General features: G+C 36.6%; 1 protein-coding gene across 4 annotated transcripts in view; it reads left to right on the forward strand.

Annotated features, from left to right (window-relative positions):
* Positions 1 to 20400, forward strand: part of asb15a (ankyrin repeat and SOCS box containing 15a) — a 50744-nt gene that overhangs the window by 166 nt on the left and 30178 nt on the right. Inside the window, exons 1-6 of one of the 4 annotated variants that reach the window (XM_039761148.1) lie at positions 780 to 862; positions 1662 to 1756; positions 4145 to 4250; positions 12918 to 12970; positions 13065 to 13196; positions 17036 to 17194. In XM_039761148.1, the coding sequence (XP_039617082.1) occupies positions 1750 to 1756; positions 4145 to 4250; positions 12918 to 12970; positions 13065 to 13196; positions 17036 to 17194 (457 nt within the window). In that variant the 5' untranslated portion in view covers positions 780 to 862; positions 1662 to 1749. Of the gene's footprint in view, positions 1 to 779; positions 863 to 1661; positions 1757 to 4144; positions 4251 to 12917; positions 12971 to 13064; positions 13197 to 17035; positions 17195 to 20400 lie in introns of those variants that run through there. The other 3 variants (XM_039761149.1, XM_039761150.1, XM_039761151.1) reach the window with 3 other exon arrangements.

A 20400-nucleotide genomic window follows, 5' to 3' on the forward strand; every position in this document is an offset into this window, starting at 1 on the left:
AATTTGATTTGATATTTGATCTGTCTATCTATCTATAGATAGATATAGTGTAAAAAAACAGTGTGGGTATATTATATATATGTAGTATTTTCAAGTTAGAAACTAGATTAGGCTTAAAGGTTATTAGAGCTATCTAACCCATGTAAATGTTCTTTGTGAATTTTTTGTTTTTATTCTAATTCTTTTTAAACCTCACATTTATTTTCAATCAGTTAATTATTTAGATTATCTTCAATTGTATGACCTCCATTCAGATTTGCTTGAAACATTTGAGTAAGATATTTCTTTTTACTGTAATGAATTGTTCTCCTGTCCAGGCTAGTGTCTGGTGCTGGGGCAAACTATGACTTTCTATTAGCTGAAAAATGGGCTAAGTGAGTTCAGAAAGTGAGATTATTTTCAAAACCAGTCTTAATGTCTGTTACATAAAAATATAGGTTTGCAGGGTTTTTTAGTGGTGAACATGTACGTTTTTGTCAAAGGTACTCATATTATGTTACACCAGGCAATCCTTTTATTATCTGCTGCACTAAAAACAAAACACAATTGACAAATGTATTTTGTGTAGCGTCATAAATGCTGTATTGCATGATAGAAAAAACATTATTTTAAGTTTCAATGTTTTTTTAAAAAAGCTTATCTGAAATAAGAAAAGCAAGTTGAGAACTGTGGCAGAGAATGAACATGCCTTCCATAAACTTGCTGTGCTCTAGCTACATGAGGTCAAGTCTAAATATAACTGTTCTGAGGTTGCAAAGTAATTTTAGCTTTATGAAAACATGTTGAGCAAGTCACAATTCTCTGGGTACGGTATAACAAAATAAAAGATCGATGACAATGTCCTTGGAAGCATATTTGAATGGTGAGAACTGAATCAGATTTAGGATTCTAGTAAATTCTTCTTCTTCTTAAACGATATGTTGCATGTATATTTAACTCTGATGTCTCTATCATTTCCGATTAATATGTTTGCATAATGAGTTATACTCACTTGCTTTGTAGAATTCTAATTTTGGCTTGCAAAAACAGTACGTTTTGTTGTTGCTGTTGTTGTTGAAGCCCAATTCTGTTTATGTGTAAATCAATGACTGGCACTATGTCTTCCACTTCACACAGCTATTGCATTAAAAGTATACATTTGCCATGTGCTTGACATTGTTAACATGTATGAATATGCTATATGTGTTTTTTTGCATAAATTAATAAATCCATGAAAAATATTTAGTCACGTAATGTTGTTAAAACTCGTTGTTGCAAAACAACTCATAGTTCATTATGTTACTATGTCATTCTTAGCTGCTTCATAAGTGGATTTTATATTTTACCCATATTTTTTCTAGTGTCATAGATAGCTAAAGCCTATCATGACTGCAACTGAATACAGCAGTTGGCCTGGACAGGATGCAAGTTCAATTTAGAATCACCATTTTCTATTTAGAATTGCCAGTTCTCCTAATGTACACATTTTAGGAATTGAGCCAGTGAAAATGCTTACAACTGATTCTTATTGTATTGTATTTAAAAATTCCAATGTAAGAAGGATGTAAGTAATGTAATTGTTTTGTTTGCAAAAGTGAAGACTTTTTAATCCTGTGGTCTCCCACAGTTTTTAAATTTTGATGAAAAGGGGTTTGAAGGATTGCTCTTTTATTTTTCTATAGGTCATTTGGAAGATCTCATTCCAGGATGTGTTGGATAGTGATCCAAATCCTTATTCAGTTCTGGTGCTGAAAGTATACATTACAAAACATGGAAGGTACAAAACCTCAGTTAAAAAAAATGAACCAGGAAAACTGCTTGAAAGTCCTTGATAGACTATAAAGTGTCAGTTGGTGGCCAGTTTTGAAAACGATGCCATTACTAAATTAGTTGAACAAGTTGCATCTAATCTGTAGCCTTGGAGTGACATATTGATTGGCGGTTTTCTTTCAAACCAGTCTCTTTACTTCAGATAAACTTGTGTTCAATTTGTCTTTTAATCCTACATTTTACTCTCTGTCCACTTTGTCAGAAATTACTGAGAGTTTGGACTTAATGCCCCCATGAAATTCAGAACAAACTTTATTTGCAAATCTTTTAGTTAACAGGAAACTCATGTACAAAACCTTTCTTTATTCCATACTAAAATTCTGCTTACGCTCAAAAGGCAAAAATGGCATATGCACTCTCTCACTAACACACAAAATCAGATTTATTAAACCATAAGCACGTCATATGCCAAACAAAGTTCCTTTATAAATTTCAAATCACCATAAAGGTATGTGAACATGTATACACTTTTAGCCACTCCCTGTAACTGCTTGCCAGTTGTAGAAGAATATTTTTAGGGTAACATAGCATTCTCTTAAAGAAATAGCTTAAAGTATTAATAAATGTGAGAAACCTTTCCAGGCACATCAGGAAACCAGATAAAGGTCAAGTGAACAATAGAATGTACTGAAAGATGACTAAGAAATCAGCAGATGTCCTGTAAAACAACCAGAATGGACAGTTGTTATATTCACAGAAATGTCAAGGGTGGTGGCTCAATTAAAAGGTATAAGAAGAGCCAGAATATAATATAATATGTTTTTATCTTATATAAGTCAAACCAATGAACCAACCAGAGTAAAATTTATGCATTGATTGATACTGTACGTGAATTCAACAGTTTATAAAATGAACATCTATTCTTTGTTTATCGAACCTTTCTGTAACAGACTGCTTATGAAGAATGCTCCCTCCAAGTCATTTTACCAAGGAGTAATTAAAAGATACCTTGAACAGCTTTTCTCCTGCCTGATAACTGATTTGTCCTGTTAGGCGATGTTTCTTTCTTTAATAAGATGTTAAATTTCTACCACACAGTAACCATACATGGGTTGAAAACAACTCTTTTGAACATTCACAATTTAATCCCTATATAATTTTTTCCATGTTCCTGAGCAACCTCTTGACTGTAAACTATGAAGGAACAGAGAAAAAAGGTCAGAAAATTAAACTTAAGTGAATGTTAACTTGAGGTATTAGTGGAGAATCACAAAAACATTATTTTTTCTTGGTATCTGCGTGGGAGTCACAAATTAAAGAAAAGAAAAACAAGAGTGGGAGCAGCTGAGGAGAGAGCAATAGAAATGTGCCATCATGCAGTGCTAATGTGTGTTAGCCAGGAGTGGTCTTGATGAAGTTTTTTTCACTTATCTTCATTTAAATTGCTGTTGCATTTGCATTCACTTCCACAGGATTTGACTTGGTCAAATTTAACTTTATAAGCAAATGAGGGCCTTTCAAATCTAGGTAATGATGATGAATTAATAACTGAATTCATTTTACCTGGAGTATACTACAACTTGTATAAGATTTAGTTTAACATGCAGATCTCCTTATTCATGATCTTTCAATATGACAAGAAGACAGTAATATCAACAAACTATTTTAAAAATAACTTTTTGCAGCAAGGAATTATATAATGATTGGTCAATGGAATTACATGAGCAAGTTTTTCAGATTAGACATTTACGCTCCAGACTTCTGTCTCTGAAACACAACAGATGAGTTTCCATTTCAGATAGATGGATTTTAGTAACGTCAGTTTTTAGCAATGAAGACATGCCTCCAAGACCTTATAAAAGACCAACCCTATTCATCACAGTGCTCTACACACACTCAAAAGAAACTTGTCATTTGTGCTGTGGCAAGAAAAGAAACTAAAAATATCAGTTCAATAAAAATAAATTATTTTAATCAGCTATAATGTATAAAGCATATACATGTATACACATGCTTCAGTCATTATTTCCTGTTTGGTCACTCCTCAAGTAAACATATTTGTGCCAATCTGACAATGTGTTCACAGTCATACTGTACACCTGTATGTACTCTGATCACCAATCTGGTAAAGAGAGCTACATTGGTGCATTGATATTCTACAAGTGTTCCAGTTTCCTCCTGCATGTGAAAGACTTACAGAATATGTTGATTGATACTGAAATGGAACGACAGTCTGACTCTGGTAGTTTATGTCTTTCACTTGATAGACTTTGACACTCCACAGCCCTTTAATAGATTAATCATACTTGGAACATGAATAGATAGAGTGATGAGTTCATTATAATTCAGAAGAAATAACTAACATGTTTTATTCATATGTTTTTGTATTATTAAGCGCTGGTCGACATTGATCAAATGAATGAAGATGAGCTCACTGAGTATGCAGTTCAGCTAAGTATACAGGAGTCACTCGAGGAAAGCAAAAAACATCTTAAGGACAGGTACAATTACAGTATAATATAAAATGCATCTGCAGCATATATTTTTATTTGTGCTATAACATTTATGCTATATTGCTTGTCTTGTTAAAAACAATATTTATCTATGCTAACCCTAGAACAGGATTTTCTAAACATCTTGTGCTCATTGTTAAATATCTCTTGGCTTTACATTTTTGCAGGGTTAATTGAGTTAAGTGTCTTTGTGTATTATTCAGTAGTCTTCACTAAAAGAAAAAATAATTATCAAGTTTCCATTTCTAAGTATTGTAATTAATTTTGATTTAAAAATCAAATCAGTTTAAAATCATATATATTCCTGATGACAACAAAGTCCTTGCTATCTGACATGTAAAATGTAGTGCATTTGTTTCTTTGTGTTTTTAAATCATTTTCCTGTGGCAAACAAATACAGCCACTCCTTTTTACCTGGTCTGCTTATAATTTTGCCATCGACAGTGGAAAATGGTGACAACTAAAGGTACAGCATTTCACATATAATGTAATAAATTAACTGCTGTAAGATAGCCATTATCCAGTCTAATGGCATCAGCCAGAAGTGTATCTGTAACAATCAAGGCAGAGTACACATCACAATCTTTATTAAAGCTAGAAAGTATCACATGTATGTTGCCATTATACTTAAACATGATCATTTTGATTACTATATGCTTTGTGCTGTACAGAAAGTAATCAGACTCTTCACTTTATGAACACTTTATTGTGTTGTAAATTTAATTTTAAATGGATTAACTTACCATTTTGGTTCATTAGTCTACTCTTAATTACCCATAAAAACAAAATTAAAACATGCTTTCAGAAACTTTTGAATATAGATCATTTAACCTGATACACCAAATTGTGGTCAGGTGCATCCTGATTGCTTTAATTGTCATTGAGATGTGTCTAGAACTTGGCTGTAATCCATCTGTGCCAAACTGAATTGCTTAGAAAGACAAACACCTGTCTTTATAAAGTCCCACAATTCACACTGCATGTTCGTACAAAAACCAGGCTATGAAATCCAATCAAATCTCTGCAGATGCCTGCAATCACAGTGTGGTGAGGTATAGATCATGGCAAGGGGATAAAATCATTTCTAAAGTTTTGAGTATTCCCAGGAGAACATTAACCTCAATAATTGTGAAACAGAAGAAGTTTAGAACCACAAGGACTCTTCCTTGAGTTGGCCCATCTGGCCAAACTGAGTAACCAGGTAAGAAAGGTCTGGTAGGTCTATGTCAATGTCAATTTATTTATATAGCACATTTAAAACAACATAGTACTGCTGTGGCCAAAGTGCTTTACAATAATAGAATAAAAGAAAAAACAAAACAATTAACATAAAAACATAAGTAGAAATAAAATATATGAACACAAAATGAGACACATAATAAATAGAAATAATGTTATATAATCACAACGAGGAAACCATCAGTATTACTAAAGGTCACGGAATGCAAGTGAATAGAAGTGAGTCTTTAATCTTGTTTGGGACAGTTTAATTGTAGACGACTCCTTTATGTAATGAGGTAAAGAGTTCCACAGGCGAGGTGCAGCAGCTGCTAAGGCCTTGTCCCCCTTGGTTTTACACCTGGTATGAGGGATAACAAGAGACAACTGACCACAAGATCTAAGCACACTGGATGTCTGGTGTAAAACACACAATTCAGATAAATAGGCAGGAGCAAGCCAGTGTAAAGATTTAAAAACTAGCAGCAAGATTTTAAAACCAATTCGAAAACTGACAGGCAGCCAGTGTAAAGAAGCTAAAATAGGAGAAACAGAGTCATACTTTCTTGCCCCAACCAGAAAGCGAGCGGCAGCATTTTGAACCAGTTGTAACCTGTGTATCAGAGATTTGCTAATCCCAGAATACAGCGAGTTGCAGTAATTGAGGCGAGAAAAAATAAAAGCATGAGTAGCTTTCTCAAGATCCCTAGAAGATAAAAAGGCTTTATCTTACCTAATAGACGAAGTTGGAAAAAGCAACTCTTCACTACAGAATTTACTTGTTTCTCAAAAGAGAGGTTACTATCAAAGGTAACACCAAGATTACGGACTTGAGGTTTGGAAAAGACAAAGAAAGAGCCGAGGAATCCAAGGCCAATATGGGCTTTAGTTGATGGACCCACTATAAGCACCTCTGTTTTATTTTGACTTAGATCAAGAAAATTATTAGCCATCCAGGATCTTAGTTCAGAGAGACAGTTGTGGAGTTGATTTGTTGCAGAGTTGCAGACAGGAATATTAACCTGAGTATCTTCAGCATAGTAGTGAAAAGAAATGTTAAATTTCCTAAAAATCGCTCCAATAGGGTGAAGGTATACTGTATAGAGAATAAAATAGGACCCAAAATGGATCCCTGAGTAACACCATATTTGAGAGGAGCAGTAGATGAAAAAGAGGAATTAAAAGTCACTGAAAAGTGTCTACCAGTTAAATATGACCTGAACCAGTTAAGAGCGGCCCCTTTAAGCCCAACAAGATGTTCAAGCGGCATTAGCAATATTTCATGGTCAATGGTGTCAAAGGCAGTAGACAAGTCAAGGAGGAGAAGGACTGCCTCATCACCTGAGTCAGTAATAAGAGAGATGTCGTTGAACACTTTCAGGAGTGCCGTTTCAACACCATGATAATAGTAAAGCCAGATTGGTAGATCTCAAATAAATTATTGGAGTTAAGGTGATCGACCAATTGATCTATACTAATAAAAGGCAAAGCCCTCACTGACTGACTGACTCACTCACTCACTGACTCATCACTAATTCTCCAACTTCCCGTGTAGGTAGAAGGCTGAAATTTGTCAGGCTCATTCCTTACAGCTTACTTACAAAAGTTGGGCAGGTTTCATTTTGAAATTCTACGCATAATGGTCATAATTGGAAGCTATTTTTCTCCATTTACTGTAATGGAGTTGAGCTTGAAAGCCGTGGGGGCGGAGTTTCGTGTGACATCATCACGCCTCCCACGTAATCACGTGAACTGTCTGTCAATGCAGTACGTAGAAAACCAGGAAGAGCTCCAAAAAGCGGTGAAGAAAACATTCATTATATAATTGAGAAGGCAGCGAAACAATAAGAAGCGAGCGAGTGACATATACAACCAGATTCATGAGAGCTGCTACTGCGGAAACAAAGCACGGTATAAACCTAAAGTTTAAATTAAATTCATTGACAGGCTGCCGCTGGCGTTTGTCATGCCCACGGGTAATGCGGGATACAAGTTTAATGAGAGGACGCAGGATATAAACGAGAGATTTGATCACTTTATAACTAAGTTAAAATTGCAGGTGAGGGGCTGTGCTTATGCAAATTCCGAGAGACTGTGTTTGTGGGGGATTGACAGTTAAGGCGGGTGGGGGAGTCACGTCATCATCTCCCCTCCCATTCACCTCATTTCGCTCTGAGCTGAGCTCCACAGCTAACGCAGTGTTACGGAAGTGAGTTTGTGATGCTGCCACCAAATACTCACAGAAAAATCCACAAGTTAATACACACGCTGTCTCTACAGTTTCTCCACACTGAATCCTCCAGGCACTACTTACAAAAGGTTACATTGACAATCGTGTTACGTTATTTTTAAAATGTTTCCTTTTCTTAGCACAAGCACTGCTGAGAAGCTTCGATGCATGTGCTCCATAACGCGTTAAAAAATCATGCATTTAATCACACTTTGCATTACAAACAAAGGGGAACTTCTGTCAATGCATGATTTCCTGGTACACCGATTACATTGATCAGTGCTTCCCGATTCATTTTACCCTCGCACCCCCTTGATTTGAGAAGAAGTATGAAAAAATATGAGGTTAACACAGAAAAACAGATCACCAATTGAAGCTTTATGAATAATCGATTCACCATCAATAATTGTTTTGGTAAAGCCATACTCTGTGTAATCCTCCTTCCATTTTATAATTTTTCCGCCACTAGCCATGATTAAATGAACGGTAAAAAAGTAAGAGCGAAGCGAGGGTGACTTATTCAGGCAGGCAGGCGACAGCTCAATAGCTCGAATTTGGATATAAGTGGGTTCTATTTAGTCGCCAGAAATATCTTTGTTAGGAATGGAAGTTGAATTTAGTCTTTAAATTTCTATGGTGAAGAAAAAGTTATGCAATGATGACTAAATTTAACTATATAAAGTCAAAACTTTTATGTATAAAGTCATTCCCGAATATATAAAGTCAAAACTTGATTATATAAAGTCACTGTCGGAATAAATAAAGTCAAAACTTGAATATATAAAGTCAAATCTTGAATATATAAAGTCAAATCTTGAATATATAAAGTAAGCGCTGCAATATATAAAGTCAAAACTTGAATATATAAAGTCAGTGTCGGAATATACAAAGTCAGCACTGAAATATCCATCCATTTCCCAACCCGTTGAATCCGACCACAGGGTCACGAGGGTCTGCTGGAGCCAATCCCAGCCAACATTGGGCGCAAGGCAGGAACCAATCCTGGGCAGGGCACATGCATCATTTTCAAAACAATAACCGAACAGTGTTTTTTAAATTTATTTTTCTGAATACGTTTTTGTTAATTTAGTTCAGTTCAGATTCGTTTCAATCAATAGATTTTGACTTTCACTTTATATATTCAGGAGAGAGTTTATATACTCCGATGTTGACTTTATATAATCAGGAATGACTTTATAAATTCCGACGCTGACTTTATATATTCAGGTTTTGACTTTATATATTCATAAACAAGTTTGACTTTATATATACCGACGCTGACTTTATATATTCAACTTTTGACTTTATATATTCTAGCACTGACTTTATATATTCAAGTTTTCACTTTATATATTCCAAAAAAAGTTTTGACTTTATGTATACCGACGCGAGAGAGAGAGAGAGAGCAAAATACCCGCGCAGGCAGCAGAGAAGTAAAAAGAAAAGGAAACATTTTAATAATAACGTAACATGATTGCCAATGTAATTGTTTTGTCATTGTCATGAGTGTTGCTGGCATATATATATATATATATATATATATATATATATACTGTATATAGATATGAGAACAACACTCATATCAATGACAAAACAATTGCATTAACAATCATGTTACGTTATTTTTTTAATTTTTCCTTTTCTTTTTCATAACTTCTTTAACACACTACTCCTCCACTGCGAAGCGCGGGTATTCTGCTAGTTATAAATAATTCTTTCTAGAATTTTAGCCAGAAATGGCAGTAGGGAAATTGGACGAAAATTGGCTAAAACTCCAGGATCTCTTCTACCTTTTTTAGACGGGGACGGACTGCAGCATGTTTAAAAAATGAGGGCACAACCCCCGAACTAATAGAATCATTTATAATCGCTAGTAAGGATGGGCCCAACACATCAAAGGATTCTACTAAGAGACGTGGTGGAACAATATCGAGGGGGCTGGAAGCTGGTTTAAGGGTGTCAATAGTTCTTTTTAGCTGTGAAAGTGGGACTTGATCAAAGGATTGTAGGACAATGTCATGATTAACAGTAGGATGTTTATATTCAGTTTGAACAATGCCACGGTGGATAGTATCAATTTTGCTGACAAAGAATGATTGAAACTGCTCACAGAATGAACAGTGCTATTTAATCCCATCACAGAATGAGGGTGAATGGCCGCGTTAATTGAATTAAATAAGACCCTAGGATTCTTTGAATGTCGGGATACTAAATCAGCAAAGAAGTTTTGCTTTGTTTTCTTAACTTCAGCCTGGAAATTGAAAAGAGAAGTCCTGAAAATCTGTTTAGAGACAATCGGTCCATCTTTTTTCTCACGCTGTTCAGCAGTTCGACAGGCGTGACGCAGTGATCGCGTAGTTTCATTTAGCCAGTGAGCAGGTCTTCCCTTATTACTGCGTATCTTGGGCGGAGCAATTGCGTCTAAAACCGTTTTACAGGAAGAATTAAATTTTATGACAGAATCATCGACACCATTATTTTGGTCATGCACATAAAGACTAGAGAAAATGGTTTTAAAATCGGATATAATAGAAGAATTTAAAAAGCGCGAGCTGCATGGGGGACAGCTATTAGTCGGGACATCAACAGTAATATTCAGATCCATCATTATAGAAAAGTGATTAGTGAAAGAAACATCACATAAATCAATATTATTCACTGAAATATCACAAGTAAGAACGAGATCAAGGGTGTGACCGAGAGAGTGAGTTGGCGTATTAATATGCTGTATAAAATCAAATGAGTCCAATAGTGATAAAAAGTCATTGACCAAAGGTTTCGATTGACAACAAACGTGAATGTTGAAATCACCAACAATAAATACTTTGTCATGGGAGAGGGTGATCAGAGAATTCAGAAATGAAAGTATCATTAATTACAAGAGGTCTATAAACCACGGCAAACAGCAGAGAAAGGGAGCTACGCACTTCGAAAAGTTGCAGTTCAAAGCTGCTAAACGGACCCCTTGTAAGGCTCCGACACAAGAACATACTTTTAAAAACAGTGGTAATGCCCCCTCCCCCATCACCCACACGATGAGTCAGATGAGGAGAGTTTAAAAATGAATAACCTGATAAAACCAAGTCAGTAAAACATGAAGAGTCACCATTTAAAATCCAAGTCTCAGTGATGAAGAAGAAATCCAGATTATTTGAGGTAATAAAGTCTTGCAGAATAAAAGTTTTATTAGACACTGATCTCATGTTCAAGAGAGCAGCCTTGATAGAAGTAGAAGAGCTTGTTGCAGGATGAGCACGGGTGAGCATGCAGGGATTAGCAGTGTTTACTACTCGATTGCAGACCGAGGAAAAGTGATGCCTCCTTGAAATGGAGAAATTAAATCCAGTGTCCAGCGCCCATGAACCAGTGATGGAGTCCTGAGCAGGAGAGTCGGAATTGTTTAACAGCAATTCCAGCTCTTTTCCCACAATGGCAGCAGGTGCGTTTGTGTCTCCGAGGGGCATTCAACTCACTGATACAGGTAAACACCGGCGTCCAGGTGAAGAAGTCAGGAGATGAATAAAACAAAGGTGGATGTTCACAAAAAATCCAATCAGGAGATGAAAACTGAGACGAAAGCAAGCCAGAAAATATGTTTAGTAAAGACTCACGATCATAGGACAGTGACCGTTGGGATAAACTAAAACATAAAAACAAAGTTAAAACATAGACTAGAGAGATGAGTTTAATAAATAAATAAACGGCTGACTCAGTGTCCATGGATGTGCTTGCTCACTCAGCTACTGGTAGTTGGCGGAATAATTGGGGTGAGATGAATCTGCAAGTGAGGTTGCAGTCTGTCCCGATTGCTTCATTAGTTTCCTGCAGTGCGCAACTGAGATGCTGCACCCATGGAGGCATATAAAAAAGCACAAGAGCACAAGAATTGAGAATATAGCCATTGAGAATGAGAGGAATAATGAAAGAAAAAAGAACACAGGTTAAAGGAGATAGAGGAGACAGAGAGAGCTGATGCAGGTGGATGAGAGAGGAAAGGCAGACAGTCCCTTGAGGGTGCATTCGGCCGACACTCAGGTTCTGATTGACACCTGGAAGATGGAGTGACAGATGCACTTCTCAGATGGACTGACTCACCACCTAAGGCTGGAGAGAGGGATTGTGGCTGCAGGGGAATTAGAAGCTCAGTGAGGCATCCTGAGTGTGGTGCCATGGAATGCAGGGATTCAAGCCTGGCAGTGGGATTCAGAAGCTTGGTGTGGTGCCCTGCTGGGAGTTAGAAACAGCTACAGGGACCCAAGGCTAGGAGCAAGGGTGCAGAAGGATGGCTGAACTGTCAGGTGTCTCTTCAGCTGCAAGACCTCGCCTGGGATAAGCTAAGGAGTAAGCCATTTTTAGGTGACGGACCAGGGACTGTATTTTTTAAAGGATGTGTTTTAACCTCATTATAACTGTTTAATTATTTGATTAATTTTAACCTCCACATGGACCCTTTTTATGTATTACTAATTAATTTATGAAAGATTTACACTGCATTTTTGGAGCTTTGTTTTTGATTGTTTTACTAAAAGCAATTGGCACCATTATGCACCTACCCCTTGCTTTGTGTGTTGGCTCATCCCTCGGGTATGTTATCAGTGGTAACGGGTTCAAGAGGCTCCCCGGAAGGACCCAGTAGTGTGGGGCTGACCTGCACTGTGTCACATGCCCTCAAGTGGCTCAGCCAAAGCCCAGACTTAAACCCCACTGAACATCTGTGGTGAGACCTGAAGATAACAGTTTACAAAAGCTTTCCATCCATTCTAACAGAGCTTGAAAGCATCTGCCAGAAAGAATGGGATATAATGGCCAAATGCGGGAGTGCAAAGCTGGTAGAGACTTTAGATGCAAAGTTGTAATTGCTGCCAAAGGGGTTTCTACAAAGTACTGAATTAAACGCATTTTTTAACATTTTGACCCCCTTGCACCATTTTTCAATTTTTCTATTCAAAGTTTAAATTCTTGCATAATTCTCTGTTGACCACTGTTCTTAGATATTCTCCATTTTCCATATGGTCAGATTCTATAAGCTGTACTCTAGTTCTGGACTTAAATTGTGCTTAGAAGAGTGTCACATAAAGTACTGTAATTTTTGTATTTATTTTTAATGTATGAATACATAATTGGAGTTGCATTAGAGAATCATCTTTTGAAAATATTCCAGTGAAGCCTTCTTTTATTGTTAACACCATTTTTCTCACCTTTTTTAGTGTGGCAGCAATAAGTGAACAAAATGAAAGGATTTTTTCAGCAGTAAAGAAAGGTATAGTATAGCATTCAGGTTATTACTCCAAAAATTAGTACTTTCAAAGTGATCAAACTACAACATGTAAAGTTTGTTGTTTTTAATATTCTAGGCCATGTATTTGAGCTTCAGCAGCTGACTAAGTATAGATATGCATTTGAAGAAGCTGATGAAAGAGGATGGCTTCCACTGCATGAGGCTGCTGTACAGCCAGTACAACAAATAATGGAGATAATACTGGATGGTAATCAGTTCTTGACACTATAATCAATATGTTTAGTACATGTACAGTGAGCATAGATATAGCAAATACCATTTGATAAATACTACGTCTTTGTAGCACGTAAACTACATTTAAAAGGGTGCAGAAATGGGTTTACCAACAAAAGTGCGATAGACATATGAGCGACGACAAACTCGGTAACTGATTTTCGACAAATGCAGGCCGACAAAATCGCGAGAGAGGCCAAGAGAGTTGGACGCGTACGTGCGCATTATGTACACATTATGTGCTAGGTTATAACTGTTATAACTGCTGATGGCATGCCGCGAACAAATAACTCGTCGTGGGTTGGCATAATGCGTCATATACAAAGCGGAATTACCAGCAGTCAGGCAGCCAGCAAGTCTAAATACGCTCAACTATCAAGACGTCTTGCTGCAATTCTTCCTACATATGCAGGGCGTGATCTTAAGGACTATATGCGTGCCGTGTCTCATAATATTGACTTCTAAAATAAACATTATTATATATGCTTTAAACTAGTAATTCATATTTAATGAAACTTTCGCGATTTTGTCGGCGCGATTTTGACGCTGCGTTTAAATGGGCGCTATTTTGTCGGCACTTATATGTCTATCGCGCAAATGTCGGATCACTCAGAAAGGCTTCATTTGGCTAACATCAGTGATGCTTTTGCAGTGAAAAAAGTGAATACAGAATAGATGCATATTGTTGATGAGATGCAAATTATTTGAGAAACCTATTCATCTTCTGTACCTACCCTTTCTGTTACAGCAAAAGAGAAATCAATCCAAGATTCATTTGCAGTCCATCACAGGACACACTCAATTCACTCACAATGGACCACTTTAAGGTTATCATTTAACTGAATTTATAGTAAACTAGCCATCCCCATAGCTCTGCCCATGTAGTAGTGAAACAGGACAGAGAGGATGGCCCCTACTCCTGACGTCACACCTCCTCCTCCCCTCGGCCCACAGCCTCTGCCTCAGATTAGCGTGAAAATATCACTCCTGCAAGCGAACTATGATTCTTAGTGTGATGAAATAAGTTGCAAAATCAACCGGAATGTTCAAGCAAATTATAGAAAAAAAAACAGATCTAAATCCGTTAAGTAGTTCTCTCATTAAAAGTGGAAAGACATACATACAAACAGACAGACGTTGGATTTTATATATATACTAGGCTGACCCGTCTTTTAAGGCGACCGACTTTTAAGTTGACCACTTCTTAAGGCAATTCAATATGTAGATATATTTGATATTTTATACAAACTCATTAATTTGGTTATATTGCATTTGAGCGGTATTACTTTAATACTCGTAGTTTCTGTTATTTGTGTGATGAAATTTAAACTTTTTTTCTATATTGAGGTCGCCCTTTTGAACCCCCCTGATATTTACTACGCGGTGAGGCATTTGTACTTCATCAACATTAATTATTTCCAGAGACATCATTTTGTCTATTTTTCCAGCGCATCGCGCACAAAAGCAAGGGAATGATGGAAGCACCAGAACTCTGCTCACATCATGTCGCTTCGTACTGCAAGCTGCAAGTAGTAAGTCTGTGATAAGCGTAATACCGCTACGCTTTCCACTCACGGGACGGAAGGACAATCCCGACCGCTTTTATATAGTAAGAAAGAAGAAGAAGATATCGCACAATCTGGAGTAGAAAATCATCTTTTACCTGGAAAAACGAAACTACAAATCCCATCGTGCATTGCAAAATGGACGGGGCGTGTGTGAAACTCCGCACCTGCGTAGCACTCACGGGACGGAAGGACAATCCCGACCGCTTTTATATAGAAGGATGCCAAATTCGACAAAGCAACCACAACCAAAAGGAAAAAAAGATTTGTAGAGTCCTAACAGGGAATTTTTAGAAATAAACCAAGCCTGAAAAGCAAGAGAAATGGCTCAAAAAGATATTTGTTGAGTCTTTTGTTTTGAGAAACAACGTGTAGTTTTATTTTAGTCTTTTATAAATGTGTTCTATCAACACACAGTGTCACCAGCAAAACGATAAAAAAATAATTATAATAATAACAGAAACAATTACTTGAACCAGGACACTCTGGAATTATGCCCAGGCAGAGCAATTGTTCAAAAGTCTTTAGCTACTAGACTACTTGGGAGCCATGGAAGGTTTTTGAAAGTGCCTGATGGAACTTTTTGTTTTATCAGTGTATTGTTTTAATGTATGTTTGAAAGTTTTATTTTTTCACCATATGTCATCATATTCTTAAAACCATGGTGGTGCCAGGATAAGTATTTAACAGGACCTCTAGTTAGGGCCTTTAAAAGCTGTAGTTGTGAGTTATGTGATGAGGATTCTCAAGAAATAAAACTTCAGAAAGAAAATCAGATTTCAGAGGAGCTTAATTTATAAATTACTAGGGGGCTTTACTCCCTGCTTGCTTCACTCTCCAACGCCTAGGCCGGTGCTACGTGTTAGCCACTTTACATTTCAATCACTCACATATGGGGATGCGGATGTACAATTTAAACATATTGTTATTTTCATGGGAATTGTTACATATGCATAATAGAACTAACTATTTTACATTACAGCGAGTAATTAACCATATTAAAAAATAGTAAAATGTAATCATTTGAAAATAAATTATGTTTCATGTTGTGTTAGAGTTATTTGTTGCATTATATGATTTTGTTCTGTTTGCATTTGAAATTAACACACAAATACTTTTTAAACTTACACTTTTACTGTAAAACCACAATAAAAACAATTTTTGAAGTACATTTTCATCAATATCACATTGAATTTTGATTCTGTGTTTGAACTTACTGTACATCATGACAATGCAATGTATAACTGCCTATGAGTGAATTTTGTTTCTTTCTCTCTAATGAATAAACTGACTTTTTTCGAATGTTTGTCTCTGTGATTTGTTAATTATCTTTGCAAAAGCTATTCTAACGGGAAACCGTTAACGTTTTAATACGAATGACATATCATAATCTCCTTTGATGTCTAATGTTATCCACGGGAGATGTACTATATTATCTTTCTTGGATACATCCTTCTTTCAACAGTAATTCAGGCGGTGGAAGACCATACAGTTTTAACAGTTGTAGATATTCTTTGGGATATTGTAAGTTGATGTTTTCATTTTCTGCACGATCACCACCAACTGTTTCAGCATAGTCTATTGATACGTATTTAACTAATTTGCCATGTAACTGAGCAACAATTTTCATGTTAAATAATTTCACTTCATCGTTTCTCGGTGCTAAGATTGCCTGTGTACTCATTTTTTCTGTTGATAACCCTTCAAGATGAAATTCTTCAATAAGATTTGGACATAATAATTCTTCTTTTATTGGGAACTTAAAGTGAGAAAAACGCACAAAGTTATAAGAGCTAAGAGAGCAGGAACCGTGTCTGTCAAAAGCATTCACATTAATGAGAGGCGAGAGGGCAGTGTACGTGGATGAATAAGGTTGAGAGGCGGGCGGGACTTGAAAAAAATCTCATGGCCAAAGTCTTGTTTCGCGGGACTTGAAATTATCTCTTTGAAAAAGTCTTGTCTCAGGATTTCCTTTTATAATAGAGAGATAATATGTAAGAATACATTCTCCATGTACTGGATAGATAAGAAACACTGTTACCATATTTTGTTACTGTATATCTTCACCATTTCACTTCTTTATATTTATTAGCATTTTTATGTACTATTCCAGTTGTCTGTACTGCGATAATCAAACACATTTATAAGTAAAATAGATCTGGAGACATTGCAGAAAGTAATGTTATAAATTAGGCATTCATCTTTAAAGAGAATGAACTACAATGCAAATATGTTTTACTTTTTTCAGCTACAAGTGAAGATATTTTGGAGCAGATGACTTTCAACGGCGAGACTGCTTTAACTCTAGCAATTGAAGCTGGCCATGTTGAGAATGTAAAGCTCCTGCTAGAAAAGGGAGCTTCACCCTACACTTCTAACAAAAACAATCAGACGCCTCTTCAGCTTGGTAAATAATTATGCTTGATTTTTAGCTTATTGTGCTTAAGCTGGTATGATTTGCTCAAAGTTTCTAATTTGACCTTACCCTAACACTTTTCCAATAATGATTTCTGACCCAGAACAGTCTTAAGACTGCACATTCTTTTCAGTCTTTGGTCACAGTGTAACCCAGAGTGTTCTTGTTATCTTTCCATGTCTGTCTATATATTTGTATACAGGTACAATGTATAATAATGATAACACAACAGGTTTGTAGGAGACATTTGCCATAAAAGGTACTAAAAACAAAATTACGAAATATTTAAAAAGAAGAATGACCTCGGTGAGATGGACTTCTTTGGCTCATTCCATATTCAGCCTGTCTTTCTAGATTAGTAAAGATGGAGAGAAAAGTATGCCCGTACTCGTGGCATGGAAAAAGCATTGTCATTGATATAGGAAAGTCTCTACATAAACCTGTAGTGAAAAGTTGTAGTTAAATTATCATGAAGGTCAACCTTTAATTCAAACAGTTAGCATCCCAATGCCTGATTAAATGTGTCTTTACTTGATGTGTACTACCACAGCACAAACTTTGAAACATTCATTTTGTACTTATTTCTGAATATATGTATACATAAGCACATTTTATTTCTTTCACCTTGCTATTAGTAAAACTGTAGTGCACATTTCATTGATCTGTAGTGCCGTGTTTGCCATTTCATTTCAGGCTCAGTGTTTTCCTGTGACCGTCTTCTGCTTCCTCTGATCATTTCATCACGGCTGCCACAAATTTCTCTATTATTGCCCACAATGCCCCATAATAGCAGGCCAGTGCTTTGCACCAGTTTTTCTCTAATTTTAAAGATGATGAAAATTACTGATGACCTTCCACCAATTTACATCAACAATCAGTAGACCCAGCCACCCCATGTCTCTAACTGTACATTTGCCCATCTTGCACCACTAAATTTGTCTCATGTTGCTCTTCAAATGGCTTCCATAAATAGCTTGATCAGTGTGTCTGCTTTTTACAAAATAATAATTTTATAGTTAATAACATATATGTGCAAAATGGTTATGGTTCATGCTGTGAGGAAAATTAAATTTTCATATAAACTGCAACAGTTTTGAAGCAATTTTGTTAGGAACTATGTCTCACTTATGGTGAGAGTCATTTGTGGAAAAATGCACAAATAAAACTTATTCTAAAAACACAATCCATCACAAACCATCACAAGAAAGGCACATTTTCTTCCATTCATATACATTTTTAGAAAATCTACCATTCCCGTTCTTGTAGTTCTTTGTCATTTTCCTAATATCATACTATTCCATGTAAATTTACTCTATAGACTTTTTTTTTTATTTATTAGCACCACTGCCACAGTGCTTTCTGGGAGGTAGAGTTTGAATTCTAGCCGGGTTCTGTCTTTGTGAAGATTGCTTGCTTGTCCATTGTTTATGCGATTTTTATCTCTGATCCGAGTACTCAGATATAGTTCTATATACAAAGTACAGTATACCAAATACAGAAGACATGTCTGTGTATTCAACTGGCAACTCTCAAAGGGCCCTGTATTTGAATGAGTGCGTCCTGTGGTGGACTGACCTTGCCAGGGCTGATTCCTAATTTCCATCCAATGCTGTTGGAATAGGCCCCCTGCTGCCTCAAACCTGTAAAAGCAGGTACAGAAAATACTTTCATTGATGGAAGGTTATATTTCTTTCTATATTTTCTTTTCGAAAGTAACAATCATTCAATGACAACCTAACCTGAGAACTGAGAATTGAGAACATGCTGAGAACATTTTCAGCTGTAATATGCAGATTGTATAACCTGGCAGAGCATAAAATACCTTAATGAGAATATTTAGTCTAAATTAGTTCATCAATTCCTGCTCATTGAAAACATCTAAAAAATGTTATAACTTGATGTTATGATCTCAAGGTAATAATTTAAACCATCCCACAATATAAACAATTGAATAAATATTCAGCCCTTTGTGTGAAGAAATGCCCTTTAATATTTGTATGATTATTAACCAGCCTCTGTCTTTGTTGTCATGTCTATAAAGAGTCAATAAGTTTACAGTAAAAGTTGCTTTACTTACTGTAATTCCTTCATTATTTAAAATATTTGTGTCATGTCCTATCTCCGCTTATACTTTCCAAGTACTTTCGAAGTGACCCCACTATGACTCTTCAAAGATGCTTACTTTCATGCTGAATTTATATTAAGCACTATCCTTGAACCCTAACCTGTGGCTTACTCAGACTAGGCCAATTCTGTACTCATTTGCCAGTCTTGAAGCTCTGTTGCTCATTCTGTAGTTTATTAGGCTGTCATGAGGCTGTACTGCATCCAAAGATTTTGAAAGGCACAGTCTTCATTATAAATACTTCTCTGTTGATGCTTTAGAAACTTTATCATAAAATACAAGTTTTCCCTTTGTAAAACATTGCTGGCTGTGTTTCGGCTGCTCCCGTTAGGGGTTGCCACAGCGGATCATCTTCTTCCATATCTTTGTGTCCTCTGCATCTTGTTCTGTTACACCCATCACCTGCATGTCCTCCTCTCACCACATCCATAAACCTTCTCTTGGGCCTTTCTCTTTTCCTCTTCCCTGGCAGCTCTATCCTTAGCATCCTTCACCCAATATACCTAGCATCGCTCCTCTGCACATGTCCAACCCAACGCAATCTCGCCTCTCTGACTTTGTCTCCCAACCATCCAACTTGACCTGACCCTCTAATGTACTAATTTCTAATCCTGTCCATCCTCGTCACACCCAGTGCAAATCTTAGCATCTTTAACTCTGCTACCTCCAGCTCTGTCTCCTGCTTTCTGGTCAGTACCACCGTCTCCAACCCATATAACTGGTCTCACTGCCGTCCTATAGACCTTCCCTTTCACTCTTGCTGATACCCGTCTGTCACAAATTACTCCTGACACTCTTCTCCACCTATTCCACCCTGCAAGCACTCTCTTCTTCACCTCTCTTCTACAATCCCCATTACTCTGTACTGTTGATCCCAAGTATTTAAACTCATTCACCTTCGCCAACTCTACTCCCTGCATCCTCATCATTCCACTGACCTCCCTATCATTTACACACATGTATTCTGTCTTGTTCCTACTGACCTTCATTCCTATCCTCTCTAGAGCATATCTCCACCTCTCCAGGGTCTCCTCAACCTGCTCCCTACTATCGCTACAGATCACAATGTCAT

Source organism: Polypterus senegalus, chromosome 8 (genome assembly GCF_016835505.1).
Source record: "Polypterus senegalus isolate Bchr_013 chromosome 8, ASM1683550v1, whole genome shotgun sequence".
In the NCBI taxonomy this organism is placed as follows: domain Eukaryota; kingdom Metazoa; phylum Chordata; class Cladistia; order Polypteriformes; family Polypteridae; genus Polypterus; species Polypterus senegalus.